The sequence below is a fragment of the Macrotis lagotis genome, chromosome 8 (assembly GCF_037893015.1).
Source record: "Macrotis lagotis isolate mMagLag1 chromosome 8, bilby.v1.9.chrom.fasta, whole genome shotgun sequence".
In the NCBI taxonomy this organism is placed as follows: Eukaryota; Metazoa; Chordata; class Mammalia; order Peramelemorphia; family Peramelidae; genus Macrotis; species Macrotis lagotis.
In genome coordinates this window covers 110,449,988-110,465,129 of record NC_133665.1, presented here as the reverse complement: position 1 = coordinate 110,465,129, position 15,142 = coordinate 110,449,988, and the positions used below count along the sequence as shown (strand labels likewise).

The following is a 15,142-nucleotide window of genomic DNA, read 5'->3' as shown; positions in this document are numbered from 1 at the left end:
GGGTGACAATCAATGGAGGGACTTTGGGAAGACTGGCATACTGATACACATTGTTAGAACTATACAGTGGTCTAACCATTCTCGGTTTTAATTTGGAATTATGCTAGAAAAATAGCCAAACTGTCCAAATCCTTTGAAACAGGTGTCCTTTTCTGAGTATTCACCCTAAGAAAAATCAGAATGTCTTGTTAGACACAATAGATATCAAGATGTTCATAATAACTAATATTTAGCAATTATTGTATGCCAGATACTTTACAATTATTTCATTTCATCCTTACAATAATCTAGGAAGCTAAGTGCTATTTTTATCTCCCTATTATAGATGAGGAAACTGAGGCAAGGGTAAAGTGATTTGGACAGGGTTATAGCTACTAAGTTTCTGAGATCAAATTTGAACTCAAGACCTCCTAGCTTTGGACCCAGAACCCTCTCCACTGCCATCTAGCTGTTCCTAGGAGCTCTGTGGTAGCACTGGGGACCCACCTGTTATGGAATGGCTGAAAATGAGTGCTATGTGAACAGGAGAGGTACTGACATAGTGGATAGAAAGCCAGCATCGAAGCCAGAAAGACTCTAACACCCATTGGCTATACAACCTAGGGCAAGTCACTGACCCCTCAGGATGCTAGGCTTCAAGACTAGAAGATCCCTGACCTACATTGGTAAAAGCAGGTTTTCTTGAAGTGAAAAGTCCAGTTCCTATCCTCATATTAATGTAATGGAATATTCCTGCATAGTAATAAATAACAAATCTGAGGAATTCAGAAAAACAGGAAAATTTGTATGAATTGATGCAAAGTGAAACAAGCAGACCCAGACAAACAAGACACATCAAGGCTAGTCCAGTGTAATGAAAAGACTACTAAAAGGAAGTAAAACTCTGAATAAACAAAAATGAAATACTGAAAATCCCAGAGAAAAGATAATGGGAAAAACTTAGCTCAGAGATAGGAGACTGATGCATGTTAAGACAAAAGGCATCAGTAAAATATTTTTGTCTTGTTTTTATTTTAAAGGGGAACAGAAGCTGAATTTCAAGAGGCTGAGTAAATGGGGTTGGGGTTGGGACAGAGAACTGAAGGTAAAAATGTGTAAATTATTCTTTCTAGAGCTTTGGCATTCAAGAGGAGGAAAAGAAATAGGATGATAGCTCCAGAGGGTATCAAATTCAAGGGAAGAATTGTTGAGGATGGGAGACGTCTGAGGATGTCAGCAGAAGAGGAGCCAACCAAAGGATTGAAGATGAAAGGACATGACCACTCCTCCCTCAAAGATCACCAGTGACCTCATCACCAAATCCATGGCCTTCTTGGATCTCTCCCAGCATGTGAAACTATCACACTGGCCTCACCAACTGAATATCCTTTCATCCCTTATCTTCAAAAATCTCTCTCTCCCAGTTCTCCCACTTCTCTTTCCATTCACTTATTTCTTTCATTGGCTTTTCTTCCTCTTTACAACCTTGGAAGATGTTTCCTAAGATTTTGTTATCAGTACTGTTCTCTCCCTTGGAAATAATACAAATGATTCCCAAATCTCCTTCTCTGGCCCTGACCTTAGTTCCACAACTACATAGCTTGCTAACCAGAGGACTCCTCAGTCCCAACTTTTCTAAAGCTGAGTTTATTCCTTTCCACTAACCCTCCTCCTCCTCCTCCTGACTTCACCATTTCTATCCATGGCACCACCATTCACTTAGTACTCTAGATTCCCAACTTGGCTGTCGTGTTTGCTTCTCCCCTCTCCTCAGCTGCCACCTCCTATTGATTCCACTTCTCCTAGAGCTCCTGCATTCACTCCATACTTTATATCCCCATTACTGTCACCCTAGTACAGGCCCCATGACCACCTGCCTGCTGCAGCAATCTTTGAATGAATGAGCATTTATTATGAGCCAAGTGATGAACATACAAATAGAAAAGCACAGTAGTCGCTGCTTTCAAAGATCTCACATTCTGAGAGAGATATCATGCCAAGAGCACTCAACTGCAGAGCAGATAGAAAAACCCCAAATTCCTGAGAGTTCAGCTCAATGGAAGGTCAGATGGCAGTGCCCAGAGGCCTAGGGAGCATAGTGCCAAGGCCTAGAAGACCCTAGGGCAAAAGGGCTAAATACAGTCAAGGTCTAATGGGCTGCTATTGTATTTGATGACTCCCATCTGATCCCTGAAGCATGAATGGCCTTCATTCTTCCTGCCTGGGCACCCTGTCTAGTTTTAAGAGGCCTTTTGACCTCTAGGCTTTCTCATCCTCTCCTCCATAGAGCTGCCAAATTAATCTTCCCCATCCTGAGATTCAGACACATCACTCTACTGCCCAAAATTCTTCAGTAACACATGACTGTCTACTGAATTAAATTTCCCTCCACAATCTGCACCCCCCACACCATTTCTAGACTTAATAGTACTCCTCTCTATTCTATGCTCCTCCCGAACAACCTCTGTGCTATTCCGGTTTGGTGCTTTGACTCACACTGTTGCCCATTTCCAGACTGTTCTTCACATATGTGTGTTAAAATCCCCCCTTCACAAACCCCACTGCTCTTTCAAGCTCAAGCTGCCCCTGCACCCTTCCCTCACCTCTGTCAGCTGCATAACCCCACTCTGCACTCTTATCTAGCTGTTTCTGTACTGTCCCCCTACTAAACTCTAAGCACAGTAAGGAGGGTAGGAGCTTAATGAATCGTTAATTGGTTGACTATTAAGTGGAGCTGCAGAATAGAAATGGAGGGGCCACGATCCAGACCACATTAGCCTTGGTAAAGAGGATGGGCAATGAAAAGTGGGGATGGAATGAGGGCTTTAAGGAAAGAAAAGAAACTTCTTACAACAGTGCCTTCAAGCATTGTCACAGTCAATTAGAATAAATTCAACAAATATTTACATGCCAACTATTTACAAAAGCCTGCTATACTTAAACCATATTTCTGCAGTAAAAACTAATAGGAATGAAAGGATTAGGAGAGAGACTGGACCTGTGACTTAATGGTTAGGAAACAACTGGGTAAGGAAACTGGTTCTACCCAAGCAGACTGGGCCCTTCTCACATTTGGATACTGAGGGGGTGGCTAGGTGGCACAGTGGATAAAGCACCCACCCTAGTGTCAGGAGTACCTGGGTTCAAATCCAGCCTCAGACAGTTAATAATTACCTAGCTGTGTGGCCTTGGGCAAGCCCATTTGCCTTGCAAAAACCTAAAAAAAAACAAAAACAAAAAAAAAAGAAAACACATTTGGATGCTGAGATGTTATGTGACTTGCCTGGGATCACAAAGCCAGTTTGGGTCAGAAGTGACACTCACACCTGGTCATACCTTTCAATTTTTTTTTTTTTTTAGATTTTTGCAAGGCAAATGGGGTTAAGTGGCTTGCCCAAGGCCACAAAGCTAGGTAATTATTTATTGTCTGAGACCAGATTTGAACCCAGGCACTCCTGACTCCAAGGCCAGTGCTTTATCCACTACGCCACCTAGCCGCCCCTTTCAATCTTTTTTAACTGATGATTACTTGTCTCTCCAAGGCCTCCTTTGCCTCAATTCTTCTCTCACACAATATTCTTGAAGTGGAGAATGTTTTCTTAAATGCAGTAATTTTTTGCCGGTTAGTTCCTAAGCTAGATCTGAGTACACTGAGGTGATACAACCACAAAGGATTCTTTTTTAAAATGGAAAACAAATAATTTTTGGAAAATTTAGGGATTAGAAATCAAAGGTTTCTGGTTCCTTCAACAAGTTGTGACAGAAACTTGAAAACTTTTAGCCTTTCCTTTTTTCCCTTTGTGTCAGAAAAGTTCAAATTGAACACATTTAGCAGGCACTGATGCTGCGGGAGATGCAAAGTTTATATAAGAAAAAGTTCTTCCTTTTATGGAGTTTATCATGAAAGAAGAAAGATAAGATGCAACTACAGCTAAGAATAATAAAATCCTTTCAATTCCAAAGTGTAAAACCAAAGCATGTATAAGGTCTGAGAGGGGAAATACTCTTACCTTAGCAAGGACTTTGTGTCACCTCCTAGCTCTGCTTCTGACTTCCTGGACTTTACCACCACACCTGAGTTGCAGTCTTCCTTAGAGAACTCCCCCAGTACCTGAGGTTTCCTCATTCTGCAATCTCCATCTAGCCCCACCATCTTCTCATCCTAATATCTATCGGCCCACCAGGCTGGCCCCTTCTCCCTTTGAAAAATTCCTCCTTGGGCCAACCTTCATTCCCCTCCCAGCTGTGCTGACTTTCCAGACCCGGACACCATGTCCTACAAACGTTCTTCTCCTTCCCCTCCCCAACTTCTCAGCTTCTATTTGTATGTGGCTTCCCCTATTAGAAAATAAGCTCCTGGAGGGCAGGGATTGGCTTTCTTTTTACTTGTATTTTTATTCCCAATGCTTAGATGCCTGGCATTATTTAAGTATTAAGTATTTAAGCCTTTCAGAAGAGCATAGATGAGAAACAGTGAGTAGTCCAGTCTGGCTGCAACAGACAGTAAAGACAGTGAAGTAATGAAATATGGTTGGGGGTGAGGTGGGGATATCTGATTATGGAAAGCCTTGAATAGCATGCTAATGAATGAAGACTTGACTCAAGCAATAGGGAGCCTTTAAAGATTTATAAACAGAAGAATTACATGACTATATAAAGATGAGATCAGCATTGTACATAGGACAGAGACTTAAAAAGTCAGACAGGTAGGATAAAGGCCTGTTGGGGAGGTAGCAGTGGGAATAGAGAAGGCAGAGATATAAAAGACATGGGGGAGGCAGAGTTGAGAAGTCTTGAGATGAGGGGAAGAAAGAGTTAAGATAATCTTGAGGCATTGAGCATGGGAGAAAAAGGTAACTGACAGAAATTAGGAAGAAGAAAGACCAGATTTCAGGTCAAAGTCAACACATTGCTAAGTGTTGAGGATACAAAGAAATGTAAAATAGTCCCTTGCCCTAAAGGAGTTTACAACCTAAGGGGGAAGATAACATGCAAAACTACTATGAATAAATAAGATCTATATGGGATGAATTCAAGGTAATGTCAGAGGGAAGGCACTAAATTTGATGGACACCAACCAAAGGTTTCTGGCAGAAGTGGGATTTGAGTTGGGTCTCAAAGAAAGCAAGGAAAACCAGGAGTAGAAGATGAGGGAGTGGATCCTAGGTGTGGGGGGACATCCTGGAGACTTGTGGTGAACAAGAACAGCAAGAAGGCCAGCCGACTGGAGAACACCTGGAGATGAGGTGTAAGGAGACTAGAAAGGTAGGAAGGGGTCAGGTTGTAAAGGGCTTTAAAAGCCAGAGGGAGGATATTAGATTTGATTGTGAAGGAAATACAGAACCCCTATTGTTATAAAATAACAAATACTATGTGAACTATGTTGAGTTTGAGAATCAGGCAAAGCACCCTAACACAGATGTCTTACAGCCAGTTGAAGGCGAGGGTCCAGTATTCAGAAACAGGTCTAGAGTGCTACATCTGGGAGTAATCTGAAGAGGGGCGAGCAGGTAACAACTGAGGCTGTGAGAGTGAATGAACTTGCCACAGGAAAGAGTGTGGAGAGAGAAGAGGTTATTTAGTGTTTGAAGATTTAGCGAGTATGCAACTGGACATAACGTTTAATGGCATCCCTCACTCAAATCTAATTCACGTGCTTGTTATGACATCACCTCCCTGAAGTTATGGTCTTCTCTGAGAAGGAAAAACATCAGCTGGACATGAGGCTGGAAAGGTAGGTTGGTACCAGAATATGGAGAGCTTACAGTGCCAAACTGAGAGGTTTACTTTATCCTTTGAATAAAATGGAACCCCTGAAGATAGATTATGATTAAAATAAAGAAAACCCAAGAGTTTCCAGTAAGATGGGATATTTAAATATTGGCAGATGTAGGATTTTAATATGCAAAATATTTATCTGGCTCAGTTAATCTTGGGACAGTCATGTTTTATTTTTTTCTCAAAAAAAAAAGAATGCTATCATACTTGTTCATGATTTAATTTATTTAGGATTTCAGTAAAAAGCAGTACTTTAAAATTATTATTAATGATCTAAAACATATTCATTTAATTGTTTGCTCTGACAACCCTCCTGAAGAATCTTTATACTGCTTTAGAAACACTAAAGTATGAAAACACTGAGTCAGAAAACCCTTCTCATAAATGTTTTGGACATAAGGTGAAAGATCTGTGATCTGGCCACAAGAGGGTGCCAATGAATGAGCTTTTAACATGATGGGAGGGCCTACAGGTGATATTTCACATCCACATTCGATTGAAGTTAATCCAGTCTACTTTATTTTGTTGAAAACTAATGCTCCATCATTCGTGCTTCTCAAGATTCTTCTTCCAGTCTTCTCTGGTACTGTCTCTCTGATTGTTTTCTTCGAAATACATCATCTGGAAAAAATAAAAATTCTGATTATTCTTTTGAAAAAAATTGAGAAGTTAAAAAAATTATTCAAAAAGTTCAAAATTAATATTTATAGGGCAATTATTATTTCCAAACTATTAAAGGTTGATCTCTATTCTACATAAAGATAAATTTAATTTTAAAAGGGGCTCTACATTTTATACTTTAGATAGTCAAATATAATATCACTTAAGCATTTGTTGAGTAGCTTCTCTGTTAGAGGACAGAGAACTTACAATGACTAACTTCATGGAGTTTATGTCTGTCTAGAGATGAGACTAACACAAAAGAGAATAATACAATACGATAAATAAAGTGCTAACCAAAGATAGGTTCCATTATAGCATAATGGAAAGGGAAATGAATGAGGACTGGAGGATTTTAGAATCAGGAGACCCTAAAGGAATGAGCAGAATTTGCACAAGCCTTTGGAAGTGAGAGGGATTCTGAATGGGGTAAATAACTTGCCAGACCATCAAATATGACCCACTCTTATGAATCCCAATGAATGTTCTATCCCAAAACCTTGTCTCTTGGTGATTTCAATACCCATGGATTCAAATGTTATCTCTAAGCAGATTAGACAAAAACACAGAGAGTCCCAGTCTCTGCTGAGCTCTAGTCTTAAATCATCAACTGACTGTTTGATATCTCCATTTATATATCCAATAAGCAACTTAAACTCAATGCAAAATGGAAGTCATTATTCCACCACCTCCAACTCTTAAAAAAAAAACTACCCCTCCTCCCAATTTCTCTATTTTTTTTATAAGGATATCATGCCCCTTTCACAACCAAAGAATCATTGATTCTTCCCTCTCCCTCATCCTTATATCCACTCAATTGCTGAGTTTGTTGATTCTACAATATTGCTCACATTTGTTTCCTTTTCTACTCTCTCATACTGTCATCTTAGTTCAGGCCGCTATCCTTTCAATTCTGGAAGACTTACAACAGCTTTCTAACTGAACTCCTGGATTACACTGTCTCCCCTCCCCAATTCATCCTTCACAAAGCTGCCAAAGTAACCTTCTTTAACATACAAATCTGACCAAGTCACGCCCCTAGTCAAGAAGTTTCAAAAGTTTTCTGTTATCTCTAGTATAATATTTAGACTTGACATTTAAATCAGCCTTTTCCCCCAGGCTTATTGTGCTTCATATCCTCCAGAAAAACCAACCTTCTTGCAATTGCCCAAACTTGGAAGTCAATCTCCCACCTCCAAGCCTTTGCTCCAGCAGTCCCAAAAGTGCTCCCTCCTCAGATGCATCTCTTAGAATTCTTAGCTTCTTTCAAGATCCAGTGCCAGGCCACCTTTCCTGAAACCCTTGTTCGTGATGACTCTTTTAATTATTATGTGTCTACTTCTCGAATTACATATACTGTATTCCCCCCAGTAGAATGTAAGCTCTTTGAGGCAAGGTCTGCTTCATTCTTGTCTCATAGTTCCTGGCAAAGTCTCTTAAGAAATGTTGACTGGATTGATAAAACAGCACAGCAACAATTAGGAATATGACTTGTTAGGTGAGCAAGATAGCACTAGTTTAATTAATTGGATCATGTGAACTATGTAGTTGAAATGCAAAGCTGTGACTACACAATGTGGAAGGATGTTAACACTGATCTTTTCACAAGGCCGGCCACAAGCGTGGTTATGGAGGGCCACAAAGGTCATGTACTTTTCAAGAATCACTGGTCTCATCTCATGTAAACACTTCTACTGACAAGAAGCAAAACAAATTAGTAGAAGTCTGGATCACACAATCCAGACAAGTTTAAAACCAGCTTTGAGCTGAGACTTTGAACTTTAGAATGACTAAAATCCTAGAAGATTTGATTTTTAAAACACAATTTTCTATCCCAGGGTACTGCCTGGACAGGTCTGTTGCTCTGAATTTTAAAAGGAAGGCCAGGCCCCACAAGACATCTGTGCTGTCTCAAAGTTGAAACTATTTCAGGAACACTTTGTTTCTCTTTGGTCTGTTATCCTGGCCTGTTAAATGACAAATTAGGAGCCACCCCCACACCTAATAAAGGAAATACTTTGTAAATGTGATGGCTCTGAATTTCGATGTTTCACACTAAAAAGACCCATCCCCAGGCACCATCTTTATGTCCACTTACAGAAGGTCTCCTGGCCCACTCGGACTTTGATCATAAACAACTCCATCGCTCCTCCCAGGACAAAGAAGAAAGGAAGAAACCGATAGACACCAAAGCGCTGTTTTCCAGGTACTCTCTGCAGAAGAAGCTTCACTTGTTTCCTTGTGAACATCTCTGAGGTGTCAGCCAGACTTCGTGGGAAATAAACTGAAACTACAGATAGAAAGTAAGATGTTGGGCAGCTCTTCCTCAGCCTCTATTTTTTCAGAAAATTTACAGAGCTCTCTGATCCAGCCTTATGGCTTTTACATAACTCCCTCTCTAGAGTTTTCATGTTCACAAAACACTTTCAGGTCCCAGGAGGTTTCCCAGAGGATGCCAATCCCACAGCTCAATTTCAAAGTCTGGACTCAAAGATATTTCTTCTGTCAACAAATCTACCGCTTGCTATTTCTACAACACTAAAAGCCAGTTCCTGAAACAAAAGGATCTACTTTGGGTTTGTTTATTTTTTTTTTAACCAGAACTAACATATCTATTTTCATTTAAGAAGTAACTGGGTGTTGTAAAGAAAAGCGTTTCTGAGTCAGTTCAGTCACATTTGAAGTATTCAGTTTGGTTATGGGCACTGTATTTTACAAAGAATATAGGGATAGAGGGCGGCTAGGTGGCGTAAGTGGATAAAGCACCAGCCTTGGAGTCAGGTGTACCTGGGTTCAAATCTAGTCTCAGATACTTAATAATTACCTAGCTGTGTGGCCTTGGGCAAGCCACTTAACCCTGTTTGCCTTGCAAAAAAAAAAAACAAACAAACAAACTTAAAAAAAATATAGGAATATGTGGAGTCAAAAGACAAAACTAAACTGTAATTCCAAAATTAAGTAGCCATGTGACCATGACAAAACTACATCCTCTTGGGGTCTCAGATTCTTCACTTACAATTTGGATTCTTCAGAGAATGAGGCTTTCCGTGAATTAAAGCAACATATCATTGAGAAGAGTATGATGTTAAAAAGATAGATATAATCACAGAATAATCCAATTGAAAGCAAAACCCACTGAACTGAAAAATAAAATTAAAAAGTTGTTAAGAGAGACATAAACCCAGAAATATAGATGGGCTATTCACATGGCAGGAGCAAAAGTTAACTAATGGTCACCTGTTTTGCTCCTGTGATAATCCATGCAATGTCAAAATATCTGAAGGACCAGTTTTCAGTATGTTGAGATTTAGGGAAGGAGGAAGACAGAGGATGAAGCCATAGACAAGTTTGATGTGCATCATTAAAGGTGAGAACTCACATTGATGAGGTTCCAGAAGCAAAAAAAGAATCTAAGTATATGTCTCTCCCCATTGCCCTTTGGGTCACCTATTTTGATCTTGAGATGCACATTCCATGATTTTCAGCAACATTTGTTTAAAAGAGAATATTAGTGTTAAAAAGATAGATTTTTAATCACAGAAGTAAACTGAAAACAAAAATCATTAAATTGAAAAATAAAACTAATAGCTAGATTTTTGAGGGAAAAACTAATTTTTATAAATTTGATAAAAGTAAAAAGAAAAATTTAATTGCCAAATTAAAAGTAAAATTCATGATAAAAACTAAGAGAAATTGTTTGAAATACAATCATAGGCCAGCAAAATTATTAATAAAAGAAATTGATATCTGCAAAAACATAAAATTAACAGATTAACAGGATGCAAAATTTAAATAATCCATACATACCAATATATTTAACACAACAATTCTTATTTGTGGTACAAATCAACTGAACGTTATCCAATATATTAGAATATTATTGTGCCATAAGAAAAGATGAAAGAGACAAACTGAGTGAACCTGCAAATACTTTTTAAATGGATGCAGAACAAAGAGATCATCAGAAAAGGAAAAGAATTTTCAAAGACTTAAAAATTCTGATCCAATGACCAATCACAACTCCAGAAATCTGATAATGAGTGCTTCCTACCTTTTTAGCAAAGAGGAAATGGTTAGTGGGGAGAGACACATCCAGTGTGTACATTTGTTTTGTTTAACTATATTTATCTGAAACCAGAAGGAGAGTTGGTGGGAATTGGGGGAAGGAGGGTGAATGCAGGCAATAAGGAGTTGCAGGGATGAAAAAAGAACATCAAGGAAACATTTTTAAAATCACAGTTAAAAACAGAAGTTCAGAAGAGGGCACAGTTATAAGCAGCACCGTGTTAATACTTGCTAAAAATTTAAATATACTTTTAAAAGACACAATCTATACGTAGTATTCAGTTTCTCATATATATATATATGTATATATATATATATATATTCCTCCATTTTTCATATGGAAATGCTCATTTTCATGATACTTTTCAAGTTCATTTTTTTAAAAATAAGGTGGATTTTTATTTCTGGGGAAGAAAACTTGGGGTTACCGTGAAAGTAAAATCTGATTTCCCTATAGAAATCTAGAGTACTCTTCCCCTATTTAGGGAGGCAGCTTGGCACTAGGAGTTCAAATACATGCTTGGCTCTTTGATCTGGGCAAGAAACTTAAGCTTCAGCAATCTTGTCTGCCAGAAAGAGCATCTAACTCCAAGACATGACTTCACCCGGCCAGGAGGCACGCAGGGCATCTGGCTGCAGAAGCACGTTGCAGAGTCGGAGACACACAGAGAGACAGAAACAGACAGACAGACAGGCAGAGGGACAGAGAGACAGACAGACACAGACAGAGACACAGAGACAGGCAGAGAGAGACAGAGAGGGACAGACAGTGAGCGTGGGGGAGGGGCTCGCTGGCACATTTGCACTGGCATGACCCCAACTGTCAGGGGCCCATTTCGGGGGGCTCATGACCCAACCTGGCAGTGTTGTAAGGCCGGCCGGCGCCGGAGTGGGCAGGCCCCGGCTTCCAGGGCGGCCTCGGGCCGCCGCCGGGCCCCACTTGCCCACACAACCGCGGAGATGGCAGAGGCCGGGGCGGGCGCGGGAGGGCCGCCTGGGGGCGGGGCTCGGAGCCCGTGACGCGGGGGCAGCGCCGGCCGTGACCTCCGGCCGTGACCCCCGGCCCGGCCTCGGTTTCCCGTCTCGGGGGGGGCGGGGCCCCGGAAGCGGCAGGACGGGGGGTCGCGCCGCGCCAGGCCCCCAGGCCCTCGCCAGGCCTCACCTGAGCGGGCGGAGCCCGCGGTGCGCGGCGGCCGCGGCCAAGGTCGGCGGGAGAGGCGGGGCCGCGCGGGGGGGGCCGGGAAACCCTGCGCGGCCGCGGGGGCGGGGATAACGGAAGTGGGGAGCTGAAGGGCGGGGAGGGGGCGGGGCCGCGGCTGGAGACGGCCAATAGCTGAGCGGAGGGGGCGGGACCGAGGGCGGGGGAGGGGAGGGCTGAGGCTGCAGAGGAGCAGGGGCGGGGCTAGGGGACGGGGCGGGGCCTGTCCGGGAGAAAGGGGCGGGGCCAGGGCAGAAGAGCCCGGCGGAGGCAGGATCATGCAAAGTGGGGAAGGAAGGGCGGAGAGCCGGGCACAGGCGGAATGCCACGCGGACGTGCCTGGCACCGTGCTCACTGCCGAGGACACAAAGGGCAAGACACGCCCTGCCCCCCAGAAGCGCCCCGCCCAAGGGGGTGATGCTTGTCTTTCATCATGGAAGACCGTGACCCCCAGGAGGGAGCCGTGCCGTGCCGTGAACTGGAGCTTTTGGGGGGGACCGTGCCGAGGCACCAGCCGCATTTTCTTCGGAGCCGTCCGGGTCTGGTGGCCAGATCCGACTCAGAATGGCTGGAGACGGTCCTGGATGCGAGGACCCGACCTGACCAAGGTCACACAGCTCCTATGTATCAAGTGCCTGAGACTGGATTTGAACTCAGGCCCTCCTGACTCCAAGACCAGTGCTCTATCCACTGTGCCACCTGGCTGCCCCTAAGTCTAATGGGCGACTGGATGGCACAGTGGGTAGAGCATCTCCTGAGGTCAGGAGGGTCTGAGTTCAAATCCAGTCTCATATACTAGTTGTGCGACCTTAGGTAAGTCACTTAACCTTGATGGCCTCACACCCAGGGCCAATGGGTATCATCCAAATTCACATCTAATCACAGGACCCTGAACCCACAGGACCCCAAAACCACCCATCATGGCATCACATCCCTGATGCCATGGTCATCTAAGAATGAAGGACAAAAACATCATCATCATCATCATTTAATCTAACTACAGTATTTCTTAGAATGGAAAATGATGAGCATAACAACTTCCTAAGGGGATCAGTGGGGGAACCACCTTTGAAATATTTTTTTCCTTTTTTTTGTTTGTTTTTGGAAAGGAACGGGGTTAAGTGGCTCACCCAAGGTCACACAGATAATTATTAAGTGTCTGAGGTCGGATTTGAACTTAGGTCCTCCTGGGATCCAGGGCCAGTTCTCCATCCACTGCACTACCTAGCTGCACCTAAGTATCTTTGAAATCTTAAAGCCAGTGAAGGAGCAATCTTGTAGGAATCCTGAGCAGGGAACAAGTTATAAATCACTTTGGAATAGAGAGAAGAGCTAGTGCTCTTAGTCTTAGTAGACTGTGAATCAGAACACCTGGATTCTGGTCTCCAAACTGCCATTAATTTTCTGTTCTATCCTGGGCTTTTCCTTATCTGGGCCTCAGTTTCCCAACCAATTGGTTTGATCCCAGTATGATTAAATCATCTCAACTGATGGTGAAGTGCAGGAGAAAAGTGAGTCTCAGAGAAATTCTTCCTCGAACTTTTTCCTCACCTTTTTCCTGAGGCTAAAGATCTATAGGAAAGGATATTCTGTGGGTGTCAAAACTGGCAAAGTAAATTCAGAGATGATGTTTGAGAACAAGAAATTTAATGCTAATCCCTGTGTCCTTTAGGGCCTCGAGAGCTCCCACAAACAACGCCCTTACAACATAAATCATTTCTCTGTGTTGTTTGTTTTCCCAGTGTTCTTATTCCTTTCCTTCTGTCCCTTTGCAAATTTTCCATACCACAAAGTGTTTGGTGCAAACCCAAGCTCACATACCTTTCACAGCCAGGAACTCTGTATCTAATTCCCATTGTCTTGGCAGGCATCCGGTGCAGCATCACAGTTTTTTGATGAAAATGTTTTGAATGTAGGGTGACCAGCACAGCCCAGCCGAGGCAGAGCAAAGAAAAAGCACATCAAAGTGACTCTGAGAACATTTTAAAAGAAGATAAATAATTGCAGCCTGATAGAATGTGTGTTTGGAGTTAAAGGAAAAAAAGGTCTAGGGCTCATCAGGGAAGTCATTACATCCCATGCTAGACAGGAAATAGCTGATGGAGAGGGATATGTCATTACATAGTAAGCCCTATATAAATGTTAGTTTTTAATATTAGATATCAAAAATCCTAAGAAACCAAATTCTGGACCTTCTAACAGAAAGCTTATAAAGCAGCAGACCAAAGAAAACCAGACTATAGCCTTCTAAAAGAGAATGAGGTTGGATTAACTCTAAAGTCATTTCTCTTAGTTTGTAATTTGAATTACAGGGGGACTATTACCATCATGTGTTCCCAGGCACAGGGCCTTAATGAGCATTGATGATGTTTGTCCTCCGTTCTTTGGAAGACCCGGGCATCGGAGAGGTGATACGAGATTTGGATGGAGGTGGGGGTGGGGTACTGACTCATCAGTCTCATTTTTCTCCTCCAGAGGGAGCCATCTGGGTCCAGGGGTCAAATATGGATCAGGACACCTGGAGATGGCCCTGGAAGAGAGACAATCAGGCTTAAGTGAGCTGTCCAAGGTCATGTCTGAGGTTTGCTTCGAACCCTGGTCTTCCTGCTTCCAAGGCTGGCGCTCTATCCACTGGGCCATCTAGCTTCTCTTCTAAATGAGAGACCAAAGAAAACCAGGCTGGAGCCTTCTCTAAAAGAGGACGAGTTGGACTAACTGTAAAGTCCCTGCGCTTAGATGGCACTTTGAAGGCAAGGACGGTTATCGCGTATTCTCAGTCACACAGCCTTATGGGCACTGATGATTTTTGTCCTTCCTTCTCGAAGGAGATCATGACATCAGGGAGGTGATGCCGTGAAAAGAAAGTGAATTGGACCTGAGTGAAGGGTGCTGTGCTAAGTCACCTTCACTTTCTCCTCTGGAGCCATCAGGGTCCTGGGACCAGATAGGAATCAGGATGATTAGAGATGGCCCGAAATGGAACCGAGAGAACAACTTCGTGAGCTGCCCAACTATAGGGGCCCTCTCAGCGGGTCACAGAGCTGGGACAACCCTGGGAGACCTGTTATGGCCATCCACGTCCAGACGAAGAAAACAGAACAAGACAGAAACAAACTCCAGAGTCGGAATGAACACTATGTTCACATTTTTAAAAATTTCTCTAAGGATTTTCCTTCCTATGCTTTCCCATGGCTTTCTTTCTTTTCCCTTAGTCCTAATTCCTCATACAGAAAATGACTAATAGGTAAACATATTAAACATAAATGTACATGTTCAATGTTCCCTAGACGGGGGGGGGGGGGGGGGGGTAGGAAGGGAGGGTGGAAGAAAATTGTGTGACTTGAAAATATGCATATGGATGAAGGTTAAAAAACTTGCGCAACATGTAACCGGATAAATAAAACATAACATCAGTTTTTTTTAAAGTGCCTTGCCACTCAGGAGGGCTGACCTCAGACACTT

The 15,142-nt window shown here is 42.6% G+C and overlaps 2 protein-coding genes across 3 annotated transcripts in view; one reads left to right on the top strand and one right to left on the bottom strand.

Annotated features, from left to right (window-relative positions):
• PBRM1 (polybromo 1) overlaps positions 1–2,996 on the top strand; it is a 126,220-nt gene extending 123,224 nt beyond the window's left edge. The window contains exon 36 of the mRNA XM_074198164.1: positions 1,113–2,996. Within this exon, the coding sequence (XP_074054265.1) occupies positions 1,113–1,150 (38 nt within the window). The 3' untranslated portion in view covers positions 1,151–2,996. The remainder of the gene's footprint in view (positions 1–1,112) is intronic.
• Positions 2,997–5,963: 2,967 nt separating this feature from the next.
• Positions 5,964–11,745, bottom strand: UQCC5 (ubiquinol-cytochrome c reductase complex assembly factor 5). Of its 2 annotated transcripts, none has more exons than XM_074198205.1 (3): positions 11,645–11,745; positions 8,516–8,707; positions 5,964–6,378 (listed from the first exon to the last, which is right to left on the bottom strand). In XM_074198205.1, exons 2-3 carry the CDS (start codon positions 8,664–8,666, stop codon positions 6,314–6,316), a joined length of 216 nt encoding a protein of 71 aa, XP_074054306.1. In that variant the 5' UTR covers positions 8,667–8,707; positions 11,645–11,745; the 3' UTR covers positions 5,964–6,313. The 2 variants fall into 2 exon arrangements, with proteins under 2 accessions (XP_074054306.1, XP_074054307.1); XM_074198206.1 differs by lacking the exon at positions 11,645–11,745 and adding an exon at positions 11,340–11,512.
• Positions 11,746–15,142: the final 3,397 nt, after the last annotated feature.

Bases quoted from the DNA above. Each gene is read 5' to 3' on its own strand.
- UQCC5 (XM_074198205.1), bottom strand. From the start codon at position 8,666: ATGTTCACAAGGAAACAAGTGAAGCTTCTTCTGCAGAGAGTACCTGGA. The intron at 6,379-8,515 runs GTAAGTGGACAT...TATTTTTTCCAG, and splicing joins AGTGGGCCAGGAGACCTTCT to ATGATGTATTTCGAAGAAAA.